This window comes from Melanotaenia boesemani, chromosome 24, assembly GCF_017639745.1.
Source record: "Melanotaenia boesemani isolate fMelBoe1 chromosome 24, fMelBoe1.pri, whole genome shotgun sequence".
Classification (NCBI taxonomy): domain Eukaryota; kingdom Metazoa; phylum Chordata; class Actinopteri; order Atheriniformes; family Melanotaeniidae; genus Melanotaenia; species Melanotaenia boesemani.
The window spans coordinates 4,112,885-4,134,442 of NC_055705.1; the positions used below are offsets into that span (position 1 = coordinate 4,112,885).

Genomic DNA, 21,558 nt, shown 5'->3' on the forward strand with positions numbered 1-21,558 from the left:
TTCTCATCAGGACCATTCAGACATCATTGTTCCTAACATGGACTGCCCACTGACAGAAGAACAAATGGCAGCCTTAAAAGGTGCAGTTAATCCAAGAGCTGCATCCCAGTCTTTTGGCTGTTGTTACGACCCCACCTTGAATTCCAGGGGATAAAGGGGTCGGCAACAAAAACACACCGGATCAACTTAAAGATATATATACAAAGTTTTATTATAAATCCCAGGTTCAAATTTAAACAACAAAAAAAACAAACAACTAAAGGTGTCCACAGTTCGGGATATCTAATCCGGTCACAAAACAAAGGAAGAAATTTAATTAACTAAAGGTGTCCTCAATTGAGGTTACAATTAATACCAAAAATAATTACAAAACCAACAAACTTTACAATTATATAAACCAAAACTCTTACTAAACAAACTCAAAGCTTCTTTTGAAAATAAACCAATATCAATACCATAAAACAAATCAGAAAGCTATTTAAACTACAAACCAAAAATATAGCTATAAAACTTATCACAAACCAAAAGCTACTCACAAACGAGGAGAGCGAACAATCTCAATTTCAACTAAACTGAACACAATTGAATACTAAAGGGAAAACTAAATGCTCTTACAAATAATCAAGTTCAAGTCCAATTCAAACAAACCAACCAACGCTTCTCTAACAGTCCCAGAGGCAAGCTGAGGGTCTAATGACCAGCTGCCCCGAATGTTGGTGCTTCCTTCCCTTATAAAGGGCGGGTGTTCCACAGGTTGGCTTGTCGGGAGGGCAGTCGTCCAATTAGGGAGTCAGAAGAGCAGATCAGCCTCCCTGGTCCACAGCCAATCGCGGTGTTGCAACCACACAGGTATTCAGAAGAGCGGGGAAACCTCTCAGATCCACAGCCAATCACAGAGTTGCAATCCTACAGGTGGCTTGTCCTTTACACAGAACCTGGCCACAAGCCAGGGGATGTGACACCCCCTCCCTTAAAATGGAAGTTCTCTCAAACATTCTCTCTTTTTTCCTTCACTGGAACACAAAAGAATGTTAACTTCCACAAAATACATCTTCCATCATCATTTCCATCTTTTTCACAATTTTTCCGCAAACCTCTGTTTTACAGTTTGGGTTAACACTTTAGTCATTTTCATCATCCGACATTTCAATACGGGAAAGCGCATCGGCGCAGACATTGTCGGCCCCCTTTTTATGGCGAATAAGCAGGTTATGCTCCTGTATAATGAGCGCCCAACGCATCAGTCTCTGATTCTGGTTGTACATTTTCGACAGGAACGTTAACGGATTATGATCTGTAAAAACTGTGGTTGGCACAGATGAAGATCCCACATAGATGGCGAAATGCTGCAAAGCCAGCAACAGTGATAGTGTCTCCTTTTCTATTGTGGAATAGTGAATTTGGTGCCGGCTGAACTTCCTAGAGAAGAAACCAATGGGGTGATCAGTTCCATGGCTATCCTTCTGTAAAAGAACAGCACCTACTCCTACAGCACTAGCATCTATTTCGAGCTGGAAAGGTTTACTGAGATCAGGAGCGGCGAGCACGGGCGCATGTTGAAGGAGGGCTTTGGCACTATTGAAGGCGTGTTGGCATTCGTCTGTCCACCTGAAAGTCTGTTTTGGGCTTACTAACGCTGTCAGGGGAGCGACAACAGTGGCAAAATTACGGCAGAAGCTTCTATAGTACCCCGTCATACCCAAGAAACGGCGTAAGGCCTTTCTATTTTCCGGAACGGGGAACCTACTGATGGCCTCAACTTTGACCTCAAGAGGGCGCACTTCTCCTTGTCCAACCTGTTTTCCCAAATAGGAGACAGTGGCTTGGCTGAACTCACATTTAGCAAGGTTTAACGTGAGTGAGGCTTTCTTTAGACGGGTGAATATTTCCTTTAGAGCAGACAGATGATCTTCCCATGTATCCGTGTATACCACAACATCATCCAAATATGCAGTACAGAAAGGGAGACCGGCGAACACAGTATTTACTAGACGCTGAAATGTTGCAGGAGCGTTACACATGCCGAAGGCCATTACTGTGTATTGTAAGAATCTGTCAGGGGTTACAAATGCCGAAATCTCAGAGGCGCGATCGGTCAATGGGACTTGCCAATATCCTTTTAACAGGTCTAATTTAGACACATATTGAGCGGAGCCAATTGCATCTATACAGTCCTCAACTCGCGGCATCGGAAAGGCGTCAATCTTTGTCATCGCATTAACTTTTCTGTAGTCTGTTATAAAACGTGGGGAACCATCGGGTTTAGTCTCAACTAGACAAGGGGAGCTCCACGGACTTTTACTAGTTTTAGCAAGGCCATTCTGAACCATGTAGTCGGTTTCCTGGGTCATAAGTCGTCGCTTCTCCAAGCTACACCTGTAGGGATGCTGTTTAAGCGGTTTATTATCTCCTACATCTATGTCGTGTGAGATTACATTCGTGAGCGTCGGAACATCTTGAAAGATCTCAGGGAATGTGTCAATTAACCCGAGAAGATCGGAACGTTGTTTTTCAGAGAGATGACTTAAAGTAAATGGTAGCTTCGCAAGCATTTCTGAGTTGCACAACCGAGGAGTAAGCTTAGCAGCAAGAGTCTCGGACCATTTTTGTTCTACCGGGGGAACTTCCTCATTTACAATGACTAAACCACACTGAACTTCCGGGGAAACCGGATCTTTATCTGTAAAAGCATTGGCGGAGTCCACTGCACTGTCTACTGTACGAGGTATATAGGCTTTTAACATATTAATGTGACAGGTCCTAGATTTGCGTCTGCGTTCAGGCGTCGCGATTACATAGTTTACGTCGGATAAACGCTTCTTAACCACATAGGGTCCTGAAAATCGGGAGTCTAATGCAGTTCCTGCAAGCGGAAGAAGGGCTAAAACTTGATCTCCTTCCGTAAATTGACGTACAACAGTCTTTTTGTCATATCTACGCTTCATTGAAGCTTGAGCTACTTTCAGGGCGTCGGATGCGAATTTGCGGGCTTTGCATAGTCTAGTTCTGAACGAATTTACGTATTGGCACACATTAACTTCCGGAGGTGCATCGCAGTCCAACAACTTCTCCTTCAGGACTTTTAAAGGTCCACAGAGTGAATAACCGAATATAAGTTCAGCAGGACTATAGCCGAGTGATTCCTGCGGCGCTTCTCGTGCGGCAAACAAAACAAATGGGATTCCTTCATCCCAGTTTTTGTCCTCTTCTAGGCAGTATTTCCGAAGCATAGATTTTAAGGTTTGATGCCAGCGTTCTAATGCTCCTTGGCTTTCTGGGTGATACGCGGTACTGGTTACATGCTGAATGTCTAGATCATGTAGCACCTGTTTGAACAGTCTGGAGGTAAAATTACTCCCTTGGTCAGACTGTATTATCCGCGGCAATCCAAAGGTTGAAAAGAACTTTAACAGAGCTGTAGCGGATTCCATCGTCGTCAAAATAAAGATTGGAACCTTTGTTTAATCGTGACTGAATTAAACATCTTTTGAGGATTTTCTCTCCTTACAGACTAACAGTCTCACTCCCAAAGTGGGGGTCTGACTCAAATTTATGACTTGGTTTCCAGCTCCACAGGTCAACAAAGGTCAACTCTCCCCAACCTGGACTGGGAGGACTTCATTAGGTTATTTACGAGACCTGGGAAATTTCTGAACTTTAATCTTCTGCAACATAAATTTGCTTTTTAGTTAACAACCGAAGGATCCCAGATGCAACTCTTCATCCCAATGTCCACTTTGAAACTGTTTCTTACTAAACTTGTGTTTTTCTTCAACTGATAAGCGGAAACCCCCTTTAACAGGACACCTGGACACACCAAGAAACGTTTATCTTAACATTCCAGAGGGTAATAAAGTGTCTTAATGTTTTTTTCTGTGCCCCAGCACAAGAGGAGACAAAGACTTTGTGTGAAGAGTAAAAGATCATACTTTTACTAGTCAACAATGTTCATTTAAATAGATACATATATATATGTGTGTTTTATCTTGATACCATGCGCATGCATATGATCATTATCATTGTGTACAAGGTTTAATCAACAAGCTTGATTAATTGGTGACCTGAAACTTTATTACTGTGTTTGTGTGAGATATAACCTTCTTACTATTTTCTTGTCTTTTCGATGATTCACTGATGGATTTTAATGATGTCTCATTTAAGGCTTTAATAACTTGGATATATAGATATATTCACAAAATGTTTAATTTGATAAGTCTTTACAAGATGATCAGACCAGCCCCTCCGTATCTGCTATCTGACCCAAAACCAGCCCACAAGACTGTTATTGGTCAAGATAATGGTCACACATCCCTCCATGGGGTGGGTCTTCAAAACTAACACTTTTAAACTCAGAACAAAGAGTTTAGCTCTCTCTGTTCTGTTCGCCCTCTTCTTTTTGGCCCTTCCTTCTTGGCTCTTCCTCCGTTGCTCTCTTCCTGAAGTGGACTTCAAGTCCTCTTCAACCCATCCTCTCCAGACATGGCTTTCTTCCAGAGTTAGGACACTTGGTCTGAACGCCAGAGAGAGAGAGACATGCTACCAGAGGATTAAGTTTGCAGTGATGTGAAGAACATCACCCGATACTAAAGTTGGTGCCTGCATTAAGATGCATGATTGACAATTTTTGGCTCTTTTTGGACTCCGTAGTTCATTCCCTTTTTCCAGCTAATACTTCACTTTTCTTGAGTTATGTTTTTATCTTTTGGACTTTTAATATTGATCCTAAATTTTGGTCTTTACCTTGGATAACTGGTTAACGCAGGCTGATCAAAGCTCCAGAACCAGTGCTACAGAATCTTTTTGGACTGACCTAAAGCTTGACAATTTTCATCTTTTGCCATATCACCGCAAGTCATTCACTGTCCATCATCGATACCACCAGCCGAGCCGCGGGAAAATCCGCATCCGCAGAGCTGCCTGATCCAAACCTTCGGACCACCACGTGACACATCTTCTGGCCTTCTGGAAGTCGCTCGGGATCCAAACCACCTGCGCCAACTTCCTCACTCGCCATCAGAGTCACCACAACGGTCGTAAGTCGGCTCGATCCAAACAGAACCGGACGAGTCCTGCTCGGATCAATTCTCTGCTTATCTGCTCAAGAATGGTTGGTTGTCTGACAGTGACCTTAGTAGTTCTACATCTTAGTTAAACCTCCAGTTTAACAGATGAGAGTCAAGTTTCCCTTTTTCCTTTTAGGATTTAGAGATCTTTTTCAGTCCTGAACCATAGTTTAATTAACACCGCAGGTTAATTAACTTTTGTTCATTTCTTGCATACATTTCATTCATTCTGACACATTGAAATAAGATTTTGGTTTGAACTCCATATTCTGCATTTTACAATGTTTGATTCATTTTCCCATGCGAAGTCCTTTGTACGTATTTCCTTTTCATTTATGCATTATTAGTTTAGTAATAAATATTCCATATTTATCCTAAACTGGTCTGGTTATTGTGAACTTCTCCTTTGAACCATGTTATGGGTCCCTTCGACGTAAGAATTCACGTTAGTAGCGTCCTGAGACTGATTGATTGATAACTGATTGATTTCTAGCTTGAATTAATTAATTTATTAAATTAATTAATTTAGTTCTCTAATGGTGTCCACACAGCCATTAGATTAGGAAAGCTATCTGTGTGGTGGTGCCCCACGAGTAAATTCATAAATAAGTCCAAGAAATTATTAAAATTAATAATTTTATTAAACATCTTCAATGTTTAATGACGCTTAACGCTACAGAGCCTTGGTTACAGCTTTGGCTGTAACCCGGCGTAAAGGAATAGCTTCCGGATATCTAGTTGCGGCACACATTAACGTTAACAGAAAACAATTGCCATTTTTGGTACGTGGCAAAGGTCCTACACAGTCAATAATCAATTTCTCAAACGGTTCACTTATAACAGGTATCGGGTGCAACGGGGCACAAGGAATCTTCTGATTGGGTTTACCAGTTATCTGACACACATGACAGCTCTTAACATGGCGAATGACATCCCGCTTCAAACCAGGCCAGAAAAAAAATGTTTCAACACACGCCGGTATGTTTTGTTCACTCCCATGTGTCCTGCCCAATGATCATCATGTGCTAAATTCAATACTTGCTGTCGGAACGGCGCTGGTATTACTATCTGATCCTCCACATTCCAGTCCTCTCCCGGAATAACAACCGGACACCAACGTCGCATAGGCACTTTATCCTTAACATAAAATCCACTGTTAAGTGTTGCTAACTTGTCAGCACTCACCACCTCTTTGAAGCACCTGTGTAACGTGGGATCATTCATCTGTGCGTCACACAAGCGGGAGCGAGAAAGGGGTGAGGAGGAGCAAACAGGGGGCTGCTGAACCTCCCGAACTTTTACGTCAGGGTTCTTTGCAGCTTCCTCTGCTTCCTCCACCAGTTTTCCATCTTCTGTAAAAGAATCCATGAGAAAACTGTTAGACAAGGTGAAATCATCCTCATCCTCCTCTAAATTTTTATTCTGACGTGCTTGCGCACGGGTTACCACGCAGGTTTGTTTACAGATCACAGGTTGGTCCATCACTTCCAGGGCAGGCGTCACTCTGCCTCCAGCAATGTCATTCCCTAAAAGAATCGAGACGTCAGCAAAGGGCAATTCATTACATACAGCCATGGGGAAGACACCCGTTATCAAGTCAGTTTTTAAATGCACTAAGTGAACGGGTCGGGGCGCATAACCCAATTCCACTCCTCGCAGGATTACGCTGTACCCTGTGTAAGACTTCACAAAAGGGCAGCGCATCAGCATGGATGAGGGTCTGGGAAGCTCCCGTGTCCCTTAATACTTTTACACATACAGGTTTTGAGTTATCAGACAGGGATACACAGCCATCCATAATGAATGGAGCAAAGCAGGGGTCCAGAGTTGTGCAAACTGCTTTTCCCTTGCTTTTTTCATGAACAAAACCCACTCCCTTTTCTTTGGGAGGTGAAGTTTGGCCTTTTTGTCGATTTTTAAGCTTCAGGCAGTTTCCTATGAAATGTCCAACTTTGTGACAATAACAGGAGCGTTCCTCCTGAACACGAGGGGTGACTGACTTTGTCATCCCACCAGCAGTGTTTTGTTTTACAGGCTTAAACACTGTTTTATGAGTCAGCACGTACTCGTCGGCAATAACCGCAGCTGCTGACAAAGTGGTCACTCGCTGCTCATTTAAATACACCACCACACTTTCAGGTAGCTGTTTCTTAAATTCTTCAAGTATTCTTCAGTATTGCGCAACACACGTCTGTCAACCAAACCAGCCACCACTGCAGCCCTCAAATCACGCTTCAATATTTGTTTTTGTACAGGGATGTCATAACAATCAGCAATTACAGCCAGATCGTCTTTTCTACACAGCTCTATTCGATCCAGAGTAGGATCTGCCTTGAATTCCTCCAAGTCGAATGAAGCCATGGTATGAAGTGTCCACAAACCTCCACAATGCAGATTTTTCTAACTTAACTCAAAATTGAGAAAACTTGCTCTCATCAAAACTCACAACAAATGAATCTCCCGGACGAGCCCCCACTTTTGTTACGACCCCACCTTGAATTCCAGGGGATAAAGGGGTCGGCAACAAAAACACACCGGATCAACTTAAAGATATATATACAAAGTTTTATTATAAATCCCAGGTTCAAATTTAAACAACAAAAAAAACAAACAACTAAAGGTGTCCACAGTTCGGGATATCTAATCCGGTCACAAAACAAAGGAAGAAATTTAATTAACTAAAGGTGTCCTCAATTGAGGTTACAATTAATACCAAAAATAATTACAAAACCAACAAACTTTATTATATAAACCAAAACTCTTACTAAACAAACTCAAAGCTTCTTTTGAAAATAAACCAATATCAATACCATAAAACAAATTAGAAAGCTAGTTAAACTACAAACCAAAAATATAGCTATAAAACTTACCACAAACCAAAAGCTACTCACAAACGAGGAGAGCGAACAATCTCAATTTCAACTAAACTGAACACAATTGAATACTAAAGGGAAAACTAAATGCTCTTACAAATAATCAAGTTCAAGTCCAATTCAAACAAACCAACCAACGCTTCTCTAACAGTCCCAGAGGCAAGCTGAGGGTCTAATGACCAGCTGCCCCGAATGTTGGTGCTTCCTTCCCTTATAAAGGGCGGGTGTTCCACAGGTTGGCTTGTCGGGAGGGCAGTCGTCCAATTAGGGAGTCAGAAGAGCAGATCAACCTCTCAGATCCACAGCCAATCACAGAGTTGCAATCCTACAGGTGGCTTGTCCTTTACACAGAACCTGGCCACAAGCCAGGGGATGTGACACTGTGACATTTACATGGCGGCTGTTCAGTTTTGTCAACAGTGTTTTTCCTGAGTGAAAAAGTCTCATTTGAGAATCTGAAAGACTTTTTTTTTGTCTTACACTAAGATGTTTGGGAAAAGATACTTGGCAGTCTCTTCTTAAGAAGGCAGTGAGGAAACTTGCACTGTTTAAAAAATGGTTCCAAAGAAGACTTTGAAGTCACAAACAAGTGAATGAAACTAGAATATCAATATTAAATGTTGATATAAAAACACTATTCAAAAAGTTAATAAAATTTGCCTTTTTTTCCAGACAACCTTTACAGATAAACTTAATTTTACCATTTCTAAACTTTCTAAAAGCACATGTACAACTGTTCAGTGTATTAATTCTAGATTGTTCTCTAGCAAGATGATTAACCTAAAAAAAAATCAGTGTCTGAAATATATTGTATCTAAACAGTCCTCTTCACATTTAGATATCAGACACAAGACCACACAAAAAACTTATGACTAGTTATGTTGTGGAATACCTACCACTGTTAAGATTGTTTCAGTAAATAGTTTGAGATGAAGGCATTATCATGCAATCCTGCTTAAACGTTCTACAAGCATAACATCAGTACAGCATAAACTTTATTTATATATATTTTCTGTAAATTCAACCTGAAAGTTGAATATCCCAAACTGTTTGAGTAGTGTAATTCCAGGTAAATAGGGAAAAGTTAGCAACAATGTGATTAAGTGATGGCTTTTAAAATTTTGTTTTGTAACCTGGAAATAGTTTTACACCTTGAAATGTCACTCTTAACACATTTGGCAGTAATTATTCTGTCACTGGTTTAATTTATTCAGCCTACAAGACTTTCTTGTGAAAGCTAATGTGGTCAAACTTTGTTTAGAATATGCATTTTTACTATTGCAGTTAAACTATGACAATACTGACAAAATAAAAGCAGTTCATTAACATACTTCTGTATCTGTGGTTTATTTCAGAAAAGATAAATCAAATCAAAACATTTTGCACACATTTTTTAGAAGCTGAAGTTCAGGATTTAACATTCAAAAGTAATTTCTCACATTTTTTGACACTATAGTTCAGTGAGATTCACTTAACTCCAGTTTGTATTTTCTTATTGCATACTGTAAGCAAACATTGTAAACAGTTATGTTAAACATGCATTCTTATTCAGTTTTACATTAGACAAAGTAAGGTTATGAACAAGTTTTCCTTGGCTTTTTAAATATGAATGCTACTTTTAAAGTTGTAGTTCACGTCATAGAACATTTTAAACTCAATCTACTTGAAAGAACTGTTTAACAAATAACACCATGTTAACAATATGCTACTCCAGAATTCTTAATGCAACAATCTTTTTGGGAAAACAGAGAACAAACAAAATTTTGAGCTCACACAAGACCAAATCCTGTACTGCAAGTGCTGATACAGGCAAGGATATCACTCTTAAAAGACATGTAATCCTTGTAGTGTCCAGGAATTCGCAAGGTCTCGTAGCAGGTGGAGGCTGTGGGATATCTACCTTTGACTATCTCCACAGAGAGAGTTGTTGGAAGAATCTCCCATCCGGTCCAGAATTTGACCAGGTTCATCAGATCTGTTGTTGTTCCTGTAAGGAACAGTAATGCAGAGTAAATGGCAACACCAAACAATAGCATTACATTTCAATTTACTAGTCAAAAAAAAAAAAACAATAGCTGTAACACAGAGGTTTAAGGCTAGTTTTGCCAAGCATGTACTTTATTCATTGTAATACCACTTATTGAATTCAAGTAATCATGTTAAGCTATTCTACCCACTAGCAAGATTTATATAGAAATTTGCCAGATAAATACAATTTCAATAGCACTTTGGCACATAAATAATAAACTTACCATTTGTAATGAACTCTCGAAGATACCCTGAGATGCGGCATTTGGTTTCACCTGACCAATCATCATCTTCATCATCCTCCTCTGCTGGCCAAGTGATGCGTTGAAGAAATACCTGAATTGTGATAAACGATGTTTAGAAATTTTTAACATAAGCATACTTTTTTTTTATCACTTCTGCCCTCCATAGTTCCTTGTCAACCACAACCTTTACTCTGGAAATGTTGGAATGGAAAAAAACAAAACATCTTGAGGTTTAAAAAAAGAAGTACCTCAGGACAAATGCTGCCTATTCCCTCACGTGGAAAAAGCAAGCCTACTGTGTCAGGTAGCTTGGTAAGCACTGTCCACAATGGGGTTTCTTTAAGACCTCGTCTCAGCTGCTTAACACTAGAAGTCCCAGGAATTTTGATATCTCCCTAAAGTCCCAGAGAAGGGTCGAAAGACCTTTAGTCCAAACTGACGACTCTGCTGGCAAAAATTAGCATCTCTTCATTTGTAAATGCAGCCATTACCTGAGGAATGCACCCATTGCATCCAGCCCCTCCTTGTTACCTTGAAACGTCTGGTAAATTCTGTGGCAGTGGGGGATGGTGGGCTGTGGGGGATAAATAGTAGCTAGCTTCACCTCCAACAAATAGAAGGAAGCAAAATGCAGAGGCGGCTTACAACTCAGCAGGCATTGGACCTGATCCTCAGCGATACAAACCCTTGTGACTCAGATGGAGAAGAGATACAAATTCAGCTGGATTCGGACTCTGACTCTGAGCAGTCTTCAGGTAAGATTTGAAACTATTATTGAACTTTTTGGTATGACAAATTTCTTTCTTTCTGCTTTGTCCTGTACTGTGAGTTGCAACACTGGAATTTCTCCATTTTGGTACAAATAAAGGATTTTTTTAATCTTATTTCCAAAACATCCTATTTTCGTCCTCTGAAATTGTGAAATTGTTTACCTTGCAGATGATGAGACTGCTCCACTGCCAGAAAAGAGGGCTCGGTTGGGAAGTGAGAGGACAGAGATGGCTAAAGATGGCACAGTGTGGCATGAAGAACAGCTGGGGACATGTCTCAATTTCACCCCAATAGAACCATACGGCACAGATGGAGAGCCAACTGCTAAGGCCAGAAGAAGTATCCGGACTCGTCTTCAAAGCTTCTTCTGTTTTATAACACTTGAAATGCTTCGTAGCATTCAAGAATGGACCATTCAGCATGCACGGCAAAAGGAGCAGGCAGATTGGTTCATGAACCTCCCAGAACTAATGGCATTTATTGCAATTATTATCTTGCGGGGGGTGAAGAAAGTTCCATCACTACGTGACAATTGGTCAGCAGAGCTGGGAAACCCACGAATCATTGCTACTATGGCCCGAAACCGCTTCCAAAACATCATGCAACACCTACGCTTTGATAACATGTTCACACGCAGTGAGCGAGTGGAGACAAATAAGTTTGCTGCAATTTCTAATCTGTGGGAATCTTTTGTCAATAACTGCATCAGATCTTATAACCCTGGTCGACACATCACTATTGATCAACAGCTTTTCCCGACAAAGACTCGCTGCAGTTTTCTGCAGTACATTGCAACAAAACCGGACAAATTTGGCATTAAGTTTTGGCTGGCTTGTGACTTGAAATCAAAGTACATTTGCAATATCCTGCCATATCTTGGCAAGGACCCCAGTCGTCCCAGTGGAGAGAGACTCTCTGAGAGTGTAGTGATGAGGCTGATGGAGCCGTTCATGGATAAGGGCAGAACTGTAACAACAGACAATTTTTTTACATCGCTGTCCCTTGCGCAACGACTGCTTAGCCGGAAAACCACCATCCTTGGCACAGTCAACAAGATTCACCGGGAAATTCCTCAGTCAACTAGACAGAAGGACCACACTAAATTCACCACTCGAGTGTTTTCCACCACTGGTGCAACACTCACAGTATATGCGCCGAAACGGAAAAAGACTGTCTATCTTCTCAGCAGCATGCACAATGTGGTTGAGACTGAGAATACCACCAAAAGGAAGCCAAACACTGTCACACAATACAACACCACAAAGTGTGGTGTGGATGTGATGGACCAGATGGTGCGGGAGTACAGCGTGCGTGCAGGAACACGGAGATGGCCAGTCGCCGTGTTCTACAACATGATCGACATGGCGGCACTGAACGCTCATGTTCTTCATAAGGAATGCACCGGAGTGCAGGAGAGAAGAGTGGACTTCCTGGTTGAGCTCGCGAAAGAGTTGGCCAACTCTCATGTGAGTCAGAAGAAGGCACATAAGGAGCAACTGCTTCAGCAGCAACCTCCCACACCTAGCCCTGGGAAAAGGGCAAAATGTCAGGTCAACCATCGATGCAAGAACAATTGCGCAACTGTAAGATGTGTTGACTGCTACAAATACACATGTGGCAAATGCAGGATGGAGATACCATGGAAGTGCCAAGCATGTTTGGACTTAGCACAGACGGACTGCTGAAAGAGCAGAAAAGCCATTCACACAAGGGCATGCCACTGTAGCCTTGTGTAAATATTTGTGAAATTGTTTCATTACTTGCATTATTTTAACTGTTTTGTTGTTTTTTTTATGACAAAAATAAAAAGCATTGGAAAAAATTCACAGTTGTTCTTTTATATCTTTGTCATGTTGACATTTATGCCCTCTTGACTTAGACACTAATGATTCTGGACATTTTACTCACAGACCCTGCCTGTACCACCACAATCAAAAAATGTTCATTTTAAATATTCAAAATTGTTCATTGCTTGGGCTTTTTGGACATAAGGTACATGAACATTGGGTTAGAAAGTTTGAAAAATTGGTCAAAAATTTTGAAAAATTTGTATTTTTTCATTTGTATGAAAAGAGGAGAGCTGGACCTTTTAAAGTGATTTTTAAAAAAAATATGAATTCATCATTTTGTCATATCATTCTAAATTGTTTGCTTTTTTATTGAAGGCCCACAATGATTATCTTTTTTTTTTCTTCTAAAAGCACACAAATGTGTCGAGGAGGTATATATCATATATCATATCAAATATATTTTTAATTATTTGAAATATACCAGAATGCAGGAAAACCTTTCTGAATCTGTTTGAGGTCTACTCCAATCTCATACTCAGGGGACCAAGCAGTGTCTCAAGCCAAGCTTTGGGCAAAAGTTGACAGTCAGGTTTCAAGAGTCTACAGTGTCTCCCCTAAGTATGCGCCCTCCTGGGGTGTGCCAGTAATTGACTCGTCTACAAACAAAAGAAGCTGTTCTGGGTTGTAAAGGTAGAAAGGTCAATTGACCCCTCTCTGGGACTTCTAGTGTTAACACTGGAAAACCTAAAAGGTAACAATTGGATACCTTATAACCCTAACTACTAAAGAGGTATCACTTTGATACCCCTCTCCAGAACCAGTCGGACCAGTTTTGAACCTGTGCCGACCATTATGCTAACCAGTATGCTAACAATGTTGCACTGCTTTATTGGGCGTTGATGGCCGATCGTCAGAGCAAATGCAAATGTGAAGACAAAAGCAGCAAGTTTTTATAGCAACTCAAACTAACTTCATTGCTTCTGACTCCAATCTTCCTCTTGAGAGCTTGAATCTTCCTGGTTTTTTCGTAAATATTTTGCATTGCTTAGATTGGACTACATAAAAGTTCAATTTAGTAAGAGAATGAAAACACAAACTAGAAACTGCTTATTTCAAATGGTTTATTGAAAACTTTAAACAAAACAGAAAATCCAAAAATTCACACAACACAACACAATAAACTGTCCTTAGTCTGCGCAGACCTTGCAGCGCCATGGCTCTTCTTTTTTGCACATTCCACATGTGAACTTGCTACATTCAACACATCTTTTTGCAGCAAGGTTCTTTCTGCACTGGTTCCTGACTTGGCACTTTTTCCTTTTGGCAGGTTCCTCTGGTTCAGCAGCCTGTTTGCGAAGACCGTTGTCCCTTTCAATCTGCTTCGCTGTCACGTGAGACGCGGCCAACTCACTGGCAAGCTGCATCAAAAAATCTGGCCGCCTTTCCTTTCTTCCTGTGCAGGCTTGATAAAGCACATAGGCGTTCAGGGCTGCCATGTCCACCATGTTATAGAACACAGCCACTGGCCATCTTCTTGTTCCAGCTCGTACGGAGTATTCCCGCACCATCTGGTCCATGGAATCCACCCCACATTTTGTTTTGTTGTACTGGGTGATGGTGGTTGGTTTTTTTTTGTGTGTGTCCTCAGTCTGAATGAGCCCATGCATGCTGCTCATGACATAGACCGTCTTCTTCCGGCTGGCTGCGTAAACAGTCAATGTGGCGTTAGTTGTTGTAAACACCTGAGTGCTGAACTCACTGCAGTTTTTCACTTTCGCAGAAGGAGGAATTTCTCTGCGAATCTTATTGACTGTCCCAATGATGGTGGTTTTCCGGCTGAGCAACTTTTTGGAAAGTGAAATTGACGTGAAGAAATTGTCCGTTGTGACGGTTCTGCCCTGATCCAGAAATGGTTCAATCAACTTCATAACCACACTCTCAGACAGTCTCTCTTCTTTGGGACGACTGGGGTCTTTGCCAACATAGGGATAAACATTGCAGATATACTTGGATTTCAGGTCGCACGCCACCCAAAATTTTATTCCAAACTTATCTGGTTTTGTGGCAATGTACTGCAGAAAAGGGCAACGTGTTTTTGATGGGTACAGCTGTTCGTCAATGGTGATGTGCCGACCAGGTCTGTAGAATTTGACACAGTTCTTCCGAAATGATTCCCATAGTTCTGAAATTGCTGCAAACCTGTCTGACTGCACTCGCTCATGCCGGGTGTCCTTGCAATCAAAGCGAAGGTGTTGCATGATTTCTTGGAAGCGGTCTCTAGCCATTGTTGCCATGATCTCTTTGTTTCCATACATCTTGGACCAGTTGTCAGACAAGGATGGAACCTTCTTCACCCCTCGCCAGATGATAATTGCTATGAATGCCATCACTTCTGGAACAGCCATGAACCAATCCACAGTCTCTGTGTCTCTTGCATGCTGAATTGTGCAGGCTTGAATGGTGCGAAGCATCTGGAGGGAAAGAAAGCAGAGGAAGCTTTGGAGGCGAGTTGTGATCCTTGTTCTGGCTTCAGGTGTTGGCTTTTGTGTCTTCACATTTGCATTTGCTCTTGACGATCGGCAATCAAGTCCCTAGCAAGCTGTGTTAGCTTACGAATGTGCATTGTTTATCCAGCAGGTTCGTGGTTGGCCATTGAATTGGCCATTGAATCTCAATAGGGATTAAAATTACTTCCTCATTCCACAATATTCAGTTCTACAGGGTATCGGCACGACACCAGACAGGAGAACAAGTTAGTACGGAAAAACACCAGGTTTCCTAGTGTTAACCTGTCTTGTGACACGCCCAATGACCTATAAATAAAGGGTAAGGTAAAAAAAAAAGGGAAAAAGTATAACATATGTACTACATTCTTCAAATACTAGAATACTAACCAGTAAAACTTATATTTTAAACAAATGTATTATGTTTACTTAACAGGGAATGAAGGTGTCTATAAACTGAAGGTCCCAAAAGAATAAGTTTATATGTAGTATGTGATTGGTTTTATGTCGACACATTTTCATTTACCTCTTGCAGAAGAGTTACAAAAAGTCCAATAGTTTAGTGTTCAAACCAAAAGAGAAGACAATATACCAAGACATCTCTTATAATTAAATTTCATTATTTAGCTAACAAAAATCTTTCACTCACAGCATGGATCAATAGCTTTTCAAAAAGCCATTTTCGATTATTCTCAGTCAGGGAAGGGAGGTCCCAGGCATAAGCCAAATCCTGGACACTCGTTCTTTCAGCATCACAGAGTTTTGCTTCCCCTTCAAGCTAAAAAAGAAAAGCAACGTCAGATTTTGTTCTGCACATGTAAAAATAAAAAAAAATGTAGTCCAGTGAGTAGCTATAAAATAAGAGGATGCCTCAAAGAGCATAAAAATACAGTATTATGCAAGAAATGAAGTTCAAAATAACATACAAGCTTGATTGTCTCTCTAATGTCCAGGTCTGGGCAGTCCTCTAGTGTAACTGTTACAGTTTCAGGGCTCCCACCAAGCAGGACATGAAGAACAGCAGGGCTGAGTCCAGACAAGCAAGGTCCTCCATAAAGAAAGGAGTGGCTAACCATTCTGCCTGCCACAAGGAACATATCACTCTCCACAAGAAAGTGAGAGGCTGAGGGAACTAAATGGCCAGGCTCTCCTTCAAAAAGCCGTGTAACATTGGAGTTTCCTGTTCAAGACATTAACAAAAATTTTTTAGACATGTGAGATGTTATATACAGTACTATTCAAACTTTTGGCTGCACATTAAACTGAATAATGTTTCAGTAATTGGGGAAGGGGACATAATGTACTGTACCTACCAAAACTGATACAAAACCCAGACTTCAGCTTTTCCATACATGTTCCATACATGAAAAAGCAAGTGACTCCCTCTCCAATAGCAGTATCTCCTATAATTCAATATTAAGGTTTGACAAATTTAACATATCATTAATATATGTAGTCCTGTAGTCTAGTGGCTATAAACTAATTAAATCTACCTTCAAGTCTGCAATTCAGGGGACGTGCCCATTCCACATTAGGCCGCTTGTAGAAAGAAATAAGTGCCAGATCCTGTTCAGCAGGACTCTTTCTCATGTCCATGCTTAGAAGTAATGGACTTTCCATTTCATGAATATGGAGAAAATAAGCTGTGCAGGCAGATATAGCCTTAATAGGGTCACTGATAGTTAGCCAGCCTTTAAAACAAACAAAAATTGGTTGGATTACAGGAAGCGGTGGTTGATTTAAATCACATCAACCATCAAGCCTTACTTAAACATGTATAAACATTACTGGCAAATTAATTGACTTCACACAATGTATATGTACGACCATATATTGTATAGAGCCTCATACTTTGGTGTAAATATTGCTGGTGGTACGCATGTTGTCTGTAGCAATATACAGAAAATGCTTTGATCGTTCAACTAAGTGCTGTTAATCAGTTAAATGTGTCATTTGTAGTAACCTGAAAGCCTGCAAAGATATTGTTGGCTCACAGTTTTTATTCTACATGTTGTTGTTGACTATGTGTGGGCTGATAGCTTATCGCAGGGGTCCTGCAGGTTTTCCATTTTTTCCCTCCTTCAACACACCTGCTGCAAATTAAATGGATCAACACCCTATGAAGTTCTGCACAACAGCTCATTTATTTGAGCCAGGTGTGCTGGAGCAGGAAAATATCTAAAACCAGCAGGACGGCAGCCCTCAAGGACCAAATTTGGACAACCTATTATAAGGTATTGGCCCACACATACACAGTAAATAAGAACATGTAGAATAAAAGTTGGAGCCGGATACCCCTGCCTTATAGTAACTGTCTTGTCATTTCAATTACCATTGTGTTAACCTGGAAAGAGAATATTTTCTTAGACAGTATGTGGTGTGAAATGTTTGGCAACCACTGGTACAGGTCAACAGTAAGGTATGAGACTATATTTCCCTACCTTCCACAACTGCTAATCCTAAGCTTCACCTACCATCACTGACTGCTGGAAAAGCTCCAGATGGTCCTGGCATTGCTGCTTGCTCCTCCTCACTGACAGTACCTTCATGCATTCCCTCATTTCCTGCACTACTCACATCAATACTTGGTGTTACTCTTCAGATACATACTGTAGTCTTAACAATGAGTGAAAATGTTCAAAAGTAAAAGGTTAATGAAAACCCTTCTCCACACGAGGAAGCATGTACCTCAATTAAGTCAGTGGAAAACATTTTTGTGCAGACAGGACATTGTTGCAATGCTGTAGAGGAATAAAAAGTTAAAAGAAAGAAGTGTTCTTTCAAGCAACCAGCTTCTAGATTTAATATAATGTGCTTACAAACGCTTACAGAGAATACTTACATTCTTTCATCACTGGTTTATTATTGTGAGGTTATTGTCACAGCCATCAATGACAGTACACGACTCGATGTGTTCTGTGAGCAGTTGAAGAGGAACTGCTACTCCACAATTATGACAAGTGGCTTTTGGCATGTTACTGAATGCTTCATCCGTTACTTGTAGAGGATCTGTACTGAGCTCTTCTTGGATTGGGGCTATGAACAGAGTTTTACTCCCACCCTTGTTTGCACATTTTAAGATCCTCCCAGTGTAGCCGGCATCATCAGGAGCCACTAAAGAGAGTTTTCGGCTCCCCCATCCACCTGTAGAAGACATTGCAGGGGAAGATTAGGTTACAAAAATGTAATAATCGATTAGGTATACCTTAGTACTTTTAACTAAATGAAAGCAACTTTACTTTTAGTATGACTTCTGTACAAAACAAGGTGTCATATACATCAGTCTTAAGGGCATAACAGATATAACTGATTAAATTACAGTCATTTAGCTGACACTTTTATCCAAAGCGACTTACAGTGGTTAGGCAGTAGTGTTAAGGGTCTTGCCTAAGGACCCAACTGGAAGGTGTTATGATTTGTCCACTATGGGGTTCGAACCCTTGGAGACTGATGCTCTATGAACAGAGCTAACTAGCCGTCATTATACTTTAAGTATAATTACAAATCTGATAAGTATAATATTACAAATTAACAATAAATATTTTCAAAAGTTTCTAAAATTCATCAATATACATCACTGAGAGCAAACTGAAACTTTATAGTTACCACCTCCAGACTTATACAGCAGCCAACCACCTGTAACGGTCCCCAGTTTTGGAAACAAAACCTTGAGAGCATCACATAGCTGTAAACAAGTAAATAAATGAATGAATTTCAAATTGAACATAGAAAGAAACAAAAAAAAAACCAAAACTATAACTATACGTATGTTATTACCTCTTCATGTGTTGTACTTTCATCTAGATGAGCAGTCCTACGGCCCAACCCCGCCTGCATGTGGACTATCTGCTCCTCCTCTTTTGGAGTTTTCTCACACTGCTTTGGCAGCAAATAAAAGGCCACTTCCAACGGTTTGATTTTCTTTGCAGGGACTGAATTTGCTGCAGGAAAGCGTCGCTTTCCTCTGCCCTTGGAAAACATACCTGGAAAGGATCTGTTGAAAATGAAAGTGGAAAGATGTATATTACATAACCCAGATATTTTTTATATTACTATTTAAAAATAACACTATTATGAGAAGTCTATTTAAAAACTGACATGATGCAGATGAGCAAAGAAAACTTACAGAAAACACTCTGAATCAGTCAAATGCCTGGACACATCTACTCATCCAATGTGAAAGAGTAATAGTGTCCAGACTTTTTACTGGTACTTTATATGTAATAATAATTAAGAACACAAAACTATTGAGTTGTACAATAATGCGATTGTGGTTAGTACTACCACCACTCAGCAGAAAACTTCCTGATTTTCACCTCTGCTGGGATTATTAAGTGTGCAGTTTGAATGTTCTTCCTCCCATCATCCCAAACAGTGCATGTTACATTAACTTGTGGTTGAAAACGGACCCTTGGAGTGACAGTGAATGTGAGTGATTAATTGTCTAATTTGCCCTGTGTTGTTCTGCAATGGGTTTGGAGAACAGGATGTAACCTGTCACCTGGTAACAGAAGATGCCCCAGTCCCTCACAACCCTAAATTGGACTATGCGGGTAGAGAAGATGTAAGTGAAAAAATTAATATAGTAAACAAATTTCACATTACCCTAAAGTGAAACCCCTGAAGTGAATGATGTTCTGTTCCTCGCAGGGCTGGGCAATATGGCCTACAACTGATATCCCAATATTTTTTTGGACATATATATATATATATATGTATATATATATATATATATATATATATATATATATATAGATAGATAGATAGATAGATAGATAGATAGATAGATAGATAGATAGATAGATATAATTTTAAAACTCACCTTGTCATTTCCATCTGAAGAGATGGTCTTGCAGAACGATTGACTGAACTGTCATTGTGGCTGTTCTGCCTCTGTTCTCTACAGAATACAAGCATATTAATTAGTCACATATGGCTTGGCCTTTAATTCAGAATAAGTAATTAACTTAGACTTCAGATTAATACTAAACCCTGTAGTGTGATTAGTGACATCACTATTAGCTGTGCCCCGCTGTCTTTCAGCCGATGTTAGTAAGTGCAGTAAGCGCCGGGCTGACTGTACAATATCAGCCTGATTAACCTCCTATCCAAAATACACATCAAAACAACAAAATACAGAATTTTAAAAATAAATATGAGATTAAAATAAATGTGTAGGTGTTATTCATTTCGTAAATCGTGTACTACAAGGAGATAGAAAATGTCTGTCCATGATTGGTCGCATGACGTTAGCTTTGCTAGCAAAACTAGCTAACAAAGTTTTGATGGCTGAACACCACATATTTAAAAGTTACCAGTAGGTGTGAGCTATTACGCTATGTTAAACAGAACTGTGTTAGGTATTGGCTATATTTTTCATCTACCAAAACCGACACATCATGACGTTTAAAAGTTAAATACTCACCGAGGAAGTATCGCCCAGATGTGTTGCCATCTTTGGCTGCTTGAGCCAAGTCAACCGCGCTGACCAAAGTGTCCGTGTCAGGTGACTGATGGAGCGTGAAATGATTGGCTGAATGCCGGTTCGATGTTATCCTGGATTGACTAGTTATCCCAGTGGCCGCCGTGTTAAAACTGATTTTCTGACAGCGAATTTTAACCACCGAATTTGGCCTATTGAATTTGGCAGTCTGAATTTTTTTTCTTTGAATTTTTTTATCTTCGAATTTTGACTCCACATTTCAAACACTGAAAAAATTGTAGTAAAAATAAACAACTGAATTTGGCCTTTTGAATTAGGGGAATCTGATTTTTTTTTCCATTTGAATTTTTATCTTCAAATGTTGATTCCTGAATTTTAAAACACTGAAAGCATAGGGGTGAAAATAAGCAATTAAAAATTTGAAGCATTTAATTAAAATAAAAAAATTCAGATATGTTAATTCGCTGGATAAACTTTTGCTGCTTGAAATTCAAGGGCTTATAAAATTCAAAATCTGGTGGAACAGATTTACTTCCATAAAGTATCAGTTTTTGATCAAAATGTCAACGTCCAACACGGGGCTCAAACAGACGACTCTGAGCTTAAGAATCCCATAGTCTACCAGCTGATCTAGCCAGGCTGCTAACGGGATGACATGTACACAAATATAATTAAGAGTGGTTTGCTGAACAGCCTCACATGGCTATAGGTGGATATAATGTCTGCGTAACCACCGTAGGCTCAGCGTAGCTCCGCAGAGGCTCCACACACACCTCTTCCAGGCCTGATGTGCACCCTTGCTATGCAGTGATTGGTCAGTTTGGGATCACGTGTTGTGGGA

The 21,558-nt window shown here is 40.3% G+C and overlaps 1 protein-coding gene and 5 long non-coding RNA genes across 6 annotated transcripts; 1 reads left to right on the plus strand and 5 right to left on the minus strand.

Moving 5' to 3' along the window:
- Positions 1 to 126: 126 nt before the first annotated feature.
- Positions 127 to 7,720, plus strand: LOC121635362. Its single transcript, XR_006009434.1, has 2 exons — positions 127 to 326; positions 7,684 to 7,720. It is a non-coding gene; the product is annotated as an uncharacterized LOC121635362 (long non-coding RNA).
- A 1,646-nt stretch (positions 7,721 to 9,366) lies between these two features.
- LOC121635358 lies at positions 9,367 to 10,524 on the minus strand. The gene is made up of 3 exons (XR_006009431.1): positions 10,458 to 10,524; positions 10,189 to 10,300; positions 9,367 to 9,923 (listed from the first exon to the last, which is right to left on the minus strand). It is a non-coding gene; the product is annotated as an uncharacterized LOC121635358 (long non-coding RNA).
- Positions 10,525 to 13,937: 3,413 nt separating this feature from the next.
- LOC121635932 (piggyBac transposable element-derived protein 3-like) lies at positions 13,938 to 15,175 on the minus strand. The gene has a single exon (XM_041979370.1). The coding sequence runs from the start codon at positions 15,173 to 15,175 to the stop codon at positions 13,958 to 13,960; it is 1,218 nt and encodes a 405-aa protein (XP_041835304.1). The 3' UTR covers positions 13,938 to 13,957.
- Positions 15,176 to 15,956: 781 nt separating this feature from the next.
- LOC121635359 lies at positions 15,957 to 16,627 on the minus strand. The gene is made up of 3 exons (XR_006009432.1): positions 16,588 to 16,627; positions 16,201 to 16,454; positions 15,957 to 16,052 (listed from the first exon to the last, which is right to left on the minus strand). It is a non-coding gene; the product is annotated as an uncharacterized LOC121635359 (long non-coding RNA).
- A 12-nt stretch (positions 16,628 to 16,639) lies between these two features.
- LOC121635361 lies at positions 16,640 to 18,132 on the minus strand. Its single transcript, XR_006009433.1, has 4 exons — positions 17,937 to 18,132; positions 17,749 to 17,843; positions 16,768 to 16,965; positions 16,640 to 16,677 (listed from the first exon to the last, which is right to left on the minus strand). It is a non-coding gene; the product is annotated as an uncharacterized LOC121635361 (long non-coding RNA).
- A 1,058-nt stretch (positions 18,133 to 19,190) lies between these two features.
- Positions 19,191 to 20,722, minus strand: LOC121635365. Its single transcript, XR_006009437.1, has 4 exons — positions 20,700 to 20,722; positions 20,266 to 20,378; positions 20,097 to 20,174; positions 19,191 to 19,268 (listed from the first exon to the last, which is right to left on the minus strand). It is a non-coding gene; the product is annotated as an uncharacterized LOC121635365 (long non-coding RNA).
- Between the last annotated feature and the right edge of the window lie 836 nt (positions 20,723 to 21,558).

What these genes read in the sequence shown, in the direction of transcription:
- LOC121635932 (XM_041979370.1), bottom strand. Translation starts at nt 15,175, where the DNA reads ATGGCTGTTCCAGAAGTGATGGCATTCATAGCAATTATCATCTGGCGA.